The sequence below is a fragment of the Pyrus communis genome, chromosome 10 (assembly GCF_963583255.1).
Source record: "Pyrus communis chromosome 10, drPyrComm1.1, whole genome shotgun sequence".
NCBI lineage: Eukaryota > Viridiplantae > Streptophyta > Magnoliopsida > Rosales > Rosaceae > Pyrus > Pyrus communis.
The window spans coordinates 25,909,672-25,916,569 of NC_084812.1; the positions used below are offsets into that span (position 1 = coordinate 25,909,672).

The 6,898-nt window shown below is 37.4% G+C and overlaps 1 protein-coding gene across 2 annotated transcripts; it reads right to left on the bottom strand.

Moving 5' to 3' along the window:
- Nucleotides 1-299: 299 nt before the first annotated feature.
- On the bottom strand, nt 300-3,383 carry LOC137746435 (DNA-directed RNA polymerase V subunit 1-like). Of its 2 annotated transcripts, none has more exons than XR_011069847.1 (3): nt 2,934-3,383; nt 1,803-1,917; nt 300-1,056 (listed from the first exon to the last, which is right to left on the bottom strand). XR_011069847.1 is itself a non-coding variant. In XM_068486453.1 (3 exons), the coding sequence occupies exons 1-3, from the start codon at nt 2,945-2,947 to the stop codon at nt 716-718; spliced, it is 462 nt and encodes a 153-aa protein (XP_068342554.1). In that variant the 5' UTR covers nt 2,948-3,383; the 3' UTR covers nt 300-715. The 2 variants fall into 2 exon arrangements, 1 of the variants encoding a protein (XP_068342554.1); XM_068486453.1 differs by having other exon boundaries at nt 300-1,048.
- Between the last annotated feature and the right edge of the window lie 3,515 nt (nt 3,384-6,898).

Consider the following 6,898-nt stretch of genomic DNA (forward strand, 5'->3'; position numbering starts at 1 on the left):
ACTTAAAAACACAGAAAACTGAAAATGACATAAAGAAAGAGTTATGATCAGCCATAAACGTCAATACGTCATGGCTGTTATGATTAGCCAAAAAATTTCCCCTTGCTGTTATTGAGTTTATTAAGTGCTACTTATTGGTGTTAAGCATTCAGCTTATCCCAATGATCCATAAATGTAATGGCCATCGTACCTACATCATTTACTATGAATAGTCATAAAGCATTTACTATGAATAGTCATAAATGTAATGGCCATCTTACCCAATCCTATTAAGGAGGAATCTCAATCATTCAGCTCACTCCAAACAACTTTACTGATTTAAATCGTCTATTTCCAAAGGCCAAACTCAAATCACTTTTGAACAAAATGAGCTCATATATTTGTTTGGTCACATTTTTGTGTCTCAATAATCTCTCATTAATTTATCTAATTTTTTATATGAATGAAACTTCGAAAATAAAAGCCATTGACAGGATTTCGGTATTTAATATATAACTTTATTTACTTTTAAACTGCAGCAGTAAGCAGCTTACTTTTCTCCCAGTTCAGGGTCAGGTTAATTATATACAGTAGCTACCAACTAGTAACTAATCAACACTCTCAGATTAAACATAAAGCACTAAACGAAACGCTGGATTTGTCAGGAGCTGCTAACGACTGCCTATTATATACAAATCAAAAAGCAGAGGAGCAGAATGTTCAGAACCTAATTACATCAGAATCTCAAAAAGACCGATGCCCAGGAAATAGCCATATGCCCTACTGTTTCCTCGTACCCAGTTTGCTCCACAATGGGGGTTTGACTTATAATTTGCTCTGCAATGGGAGTTTGACATGGAGTCTGTTCTGGAATGGGGTATTGACTTGGAGTGGGGTTTAGCTCCCGATTCCGTCCTCTCCTAGTAAAATACTTGCCTATGAATGTTTCGGCAACATCAGCATACTTTTCCTTAATGTAATTCTCCAGGCATTTTCTGTACAAAAAATCTTCCTTATGACCATCTGTTGTCACAACAAAAAAGCATCTGCTGCTTGAAAACTGCTGTCCCTATCAACCTGTCATCAATGGCCGGCGTAAATTAGGAGACAATGAGACATTGAGATCAAATAAATCCAATTTATGCATAAGCCAAATTCCTTCAAAAACATCAAAGCTTCGGAAATTTATGTTTCTTTTGGTTTTTGAAGAAGAACACAAAATAGTCAATATAGGGGAATGTTATTACAAGACAAGTAGTCCCTGGGAAAAGTGATAAGACGAGGTATTCAGGCCTGTCTATGTTTTTCAAATACCATGAAAGAAAACCTCTTCCCCGTCGTGACAAGTCCAGACCAGTCTTAATTAATAATTAAAGACAAGTATATACTCCTCTAATGTCTTCTTATCTGAAAGATTAGATCTCCTCAACCTTGGCAGGCTGGAGCCATGAGTGAATAGCTAGACCAGAAAAGAGAAGAAAAATGGTTTTCCAACTAAACCCAGTCTAGATCATCTTCCTATGTGTAACAGCCCCTTGCTAAAAATTAAATATTGACATAAAAAGGGGTTTTGAATTTCCATAGAGAAGCAGAACAAATTTGGGCATGCAAAAAAACACATGGAAGTTTACCTCAATGGACAACGTACAAAATTCAATATAAATGTTACAACTTAATACTTCAGTTAAAAAAAAAACGAACATTAGAATAACCAATAAAACAATGAAATCAGTCGCAGATTCCCAGCATAATGTATCAAAAGTGCCCAGAAACATAATTCTAAATTAAACGCAGTTGAGTAAGAACAGGGTAGATACACATACTGTGAGATGACCAATTCCAGAATCCATTCCAACAGCTTTATCCAGGTGGTAATTGAGAACAGTATCAAGTATAAATGACTGGTCATCAGCTGACAGTGGATCCCCATCATTGTACCTGGATCCAGGATAGATTAATTTAAACACCGATATTACGTCAAGCACCAAGCAAAGATGTTGCGACTAAAACATTCAAACAAGGAAAGAAAGAAGGGGAAAAAAAAAAAAAAACAAACAGTTGCAAAGTAATGCACGGATAACATACGCAAAGTGACTATAATGCCCCAAAATGAAATCAATTTTTCTTATCGAGACCAGTGAAAATATGATATCCCTAAGACATCTCAAAAGGAAAGTCAAATATAACATGTCAAATTCATTAAGTTATAAGATGCCTTTCCTTTATAGTCGTTATGCTTATTTTTTATAATAAAGATAGACTTTAGACTTCATACATCCATAGAAAACAAATAGTAACTAATACGAATGGGAAGTAAAAGCAAAGTGGATCAGCAGTCCACAAATATGCTGTCCGCAACCTGCAATAACCAAGATATTAAAAGTATGACAACAGCATCCAACAACGCAGAACACGGAACAAAAACCACCCGCAGTACAATCAGGACAACCTATGACATAGCAGCTTTCTAATAGAAATTGAAAAAATGGGCAAGGGCAACCATGATAAACAAATGAGACCGAAGCCCACAAAGAGGTGCCAAAACCAACCCGTTTCCGTCTCTCATAAATAGTCCACAACCTCCCCAACTTTGTCTCTAAAACTTGGAGCCCCAAGAGTTGCAAAGCCAACTATGTTCTACGATGACGTTTTGGGAGGGACTTCGGCCTTAGACTTAGACTCAGGCTCAACTAGAGTTTTGACAGATGAATATGAAACAAAATCATTGCACTACATGTGATTATGATACTTCAAATGTTAGAAGCAGTATATTCAACTGTGAGGAAGGATTTTGCCAGGAAATTCCCTGGATTTAAATGGATTCTTACTTCAAGCAAGACATTGAAGAGGCAAAAACTCATTCTTCCTTTAAAAAATTGAAAAGTATCATATACTTTGATAATTTGATCAGTCTAGTCCTAATTGTTAAGAAAGAATATAAATAGAAAACTAACCCAGATTGATGCATTATTCTTCAGATAGAATTAATATTCTTCAATATTAGAAAGAACGTCTTGCTCCTCGCTAGTGAATATATCCAATCTTTGCCTCGTTGCAGTAGAGAGTCCAACCACACTAGAATTATCATTCGCCATACCATGTGGTTTAGCAGGACGGTTCTTATTCTTCCACTCCCTGGGACTTTTGAAACCCAACTCTTTGAACCTTCAAACGACTTTTCTTGTTCTGTCCCCAGTGGTGATGTCTTTCACCAGTATTACATTCTCCACTAGGTGAATCCACTCAGGTAAGCTTGCAGATTGAGTTTCTGTATCAGATGGATTTTTCTGCCCCCAAGAACACTGGTCGAAAATTTCATTAGACTTTTTCTGTTGCCCACTAGACCAAGCATGGTCATTCCCTGTTTCTGTTTCCCCAAAAGAAACAGCACACCATCCATTGTTCTTTTTTCTTTTTCTTTTTTTTTTTTTTTCCCAAACCATCCATTGTTCTTTTCATCTACGACTTTTGTTGGTGGCAGGACTCCAATCATTTTCACTTGCCTTATCTGTCCCCCAGGTAGAAGTGGCATGTTCTCTAGTTTTTCCGCAGGTAGTGTGGCATCTGCTCTGGAGTATTTGTCCCTGATGCAGGAGTAGTATCTTCTGCTGCCTTATCTATGCCCCAAGTAGAAGTAGTAGGTTTTCTAGCTGGAGTTTTCCCCCAAGATGATGTATCATTATCACTTGCCATATCTGTTCCCCAGGTAGAAGAGGTATTTTCTCTAGTTTTCCCCCAAGCAGGTGTAGCATCTTCACTGGCCGTACTTCTCCCCCACGCAGGAGTGCTGTCTTCTGCTGCCTTATCTATCCCCCAAGTGGATCAGGTAGTTTTGTTAGCTTAAGTTTTCCCCCAAGATGATGCATCATTTTCACTTGCCTTACTTGTCCCCCAGGCAGATGTGGCATCTTCTCTGGCAGTACTTGTCCCCCATGCAGGAGTGGTATTCTGATGCCTTGCCTATCCCCCAAGTTGATGCGGCAGGTTCTTTAGTAGTTCTATTCCACGACGATGTGTCATTTTCACTTGCCTCAAATGCACCCAATCCCCCTCTCCCTTGCACAAGTGGTATGCTCTCTAGTTTTTCCCCAAGCAGATGTGGCATCTTCTCCAGCAGTATTTGTTCCCCATGCAGGAGTGGTATCTTCTGCTGCCTTATCTATCCCCCAAGTAGATATGGTAGCTTCTCTATTTCCCCCAGGATGTGGCATCTTCTCTTGTAGTATTTGTCCCCCCTACTGGGGAATCCTTGTCCCAACTTGATTTTCCAGGAAGAGTTTCTGATTTGTCTTCAAATTCAATAATATCTTCAAATACTATCAAAACCAGAGTCAGAGTTCTGGCAACAAGCATGAATCTGCTAATTCATCTACTAAAATAAGATCATCAACTTCTGCTCCCAGTGCTCCCGTAGTTGCTTCTTCTCAATTTGTTGTGCTCACCATATGCAGAAAGTTGAAAACATCTAGTCCACCCCTCTTGATTCCATCCTCCCTGAAAAAAAAATATTTAAATTAAATGGCACAGAACATTCCAGCAGCAGATTAAACTACTCCATACAACTGAGAAAGGCTACAAGTATGTTAAAAATCATATTTACCTCTCGTGTCCCACAGGATATCAAACCTGGATCCAGTACCAACGGCAACATGTTTACCTCATGAACAAAAGAATCCATGTCCATGCGGCACTTTTCAGCTGCTTTCTCAAAGCACCTTTCTTGGTGTCTACAACCACATGTAATGCAATTACAATTAGTTGTGATTGTAGTTCATCTAACCACGAACTATAGGTACATGCCATTCACAGAATTAGGCAAAAGAGTTCAATTACTCAAAAAAACTGTTGCTTCTGTAAATGGTACTTGAATATTCACTGATCGAGATAGTGCTTTATATCCACTAGAATTGAAGCCAACAAAATTTCCAGCACATGTCATGCTATTTGCCAGGAGGATAAGATGCTCTTTCAGAACTCCTTTTGCCACTGCATAATCAATGCAAAAATGTATTTTTAATAGGAAAGTAGGATACGTATCTCATATCACCCAGAGTTGGTCTGATATGATCCAATTTTCCTTGAAAATTAAAAAAGTTAAATTACATAAGATGTACAATACAGGCCTAAAAAAGAAGGTGGCATGCCGAAGGGAACCATAAATACAGCACATAACTACAGAAAAGATTGAAAATTCAAGGTCCATACCTAATGAAGATCAGTCACATGAAAAGCTGATCCATAACTAGGGATTAAATTATATAGTAGAAAATAAATCATTGTATAATAGAGTATACATACAAATATATACCCAACTGATGTGATAAAGCATGCCCGCTTGAAAATAAATAAATAAGGAAGCAAAGAATTAATTGCTATGAAGAAGAACAGAAGTCTAGCAAGTCAAACACTCCAAAGGGAGAGAAGCATATTCGACTCACAGAAGCTACTGGACATTAAGGGTGATAATTTCCTAGCAATGCAGCAGCAACATATGATCCATAAAAAATTATATTATCGCGATTGCTTAACGCATGTCTGATTTTACTTGTTAACCAATGATAAAAAGGCTGAGTTGGTATCAAACAGTAAGTTTTGACAGAACAAACTGTTTTAATGGTATTGTCTGAGGAAAATTTCAGATTTTTTTCCTGTGTACTTCTTGAATGGTATTGGTCCTACTGGATGAATCTTTCATTCTTTCTAGAATCAGGAGTTTTGTCCTATATTTTCTTACACGTGGATTGGGTGCAATTTTCATTTGACGGAAGGTTTACTGACTACTGAGTAATGAACTTGGCTTGGAGCCTTGGAGACAAACAATTAAGTCAATGTCTAAAATTTTGAGTTTCAAGCTGTATCAAAACATAAAATGACTAACAAAAAATTGAGTTAGTGTCAATACATACAGCTTGGAATAAATTATTTAGGTTATCTTGCCTAATACAGTAATACTAAATGACACCAACAAAACAAGACATACACAGTACTATTACAACCCATAATATAAACAATTAACCACAAAAGCTAGCATGGCTCGATACAGGGTCAAGTTCACGATTCGCACTAGAAAGAAGGAAAATTGTGAACCTCTTATTTTACCTGAAGGAACGCCTGGCATCAATTAGGTGAGGCACAGGGAGGCAAGAATCGTGAAAATTCTCCATGCACCACCGCTTTGCTTGACAACAGATTTCTCCAGAACAGCATCCAAGGCCCATTCACCCTTTTGAGATTTATTTGGGCTTCTAATCCAAGTTGTTGAATCTGGATCAATCCAAATTATATTTGCTCAGAAAATCCGAGGGTCACCTGTCCATTTTAGAGACATTAAGACTTTACTAATTAAAGAGTTACAAAAATAGTTTCCAGCAGTAAATAACATGTCCCCCATCTCGTAAAAACTACAATAAGTCAAATAAAAAAACTGCTCCTATCACCAGCACAGGTTCAAATCAATCTGCACTTTTGTTGTAAAATTGTAATCTAGATGTGATATGTAAACATCATGAGTACAGAAAATAGAATTTATATGCCTCTTGTGTTGAACATTCAAGGTTTTATATTCTCCTTTTTCATGCATGGCAGCCATGTGCTAATTAAGAAACTCCTATAAGCAAGGCATACAAATTATGTGTTAAAAAAGGCAACGGATGCAAGACATATTATGTAGAAGCCTAGGATTTGATGAATATCTTCATATATGTAAGAGCAATTATAACTTACTATGAAAAGTTTCTTCCAAATTGATTCTTGCCCTGTGAATGCTAAAGGCAGGTTAGTCCCCTGAAGAGCCATCCAATCTATTTCTTTCTGCCATCTCTCCCAATCCCACCGCAAATGAATCTGCAAAAATATGTCATAGCCCATACGTTATTAACTTTCCATTGCCACGATAAACATATCAACTAAAGTTAAAAGT

Bases quoted from the DNA above. Each gene is read 5' to 3' on its own strand.
- LOC137746435 (XM_068486453.1), bottom strand. The intron at 1,049-1,802 runs GTATGTGTATCT...ACAGGTTGATAG, and splicing joins CTGGAATTGGTCATCTCACA to GGACAGCAGTTTTCAAGCAG.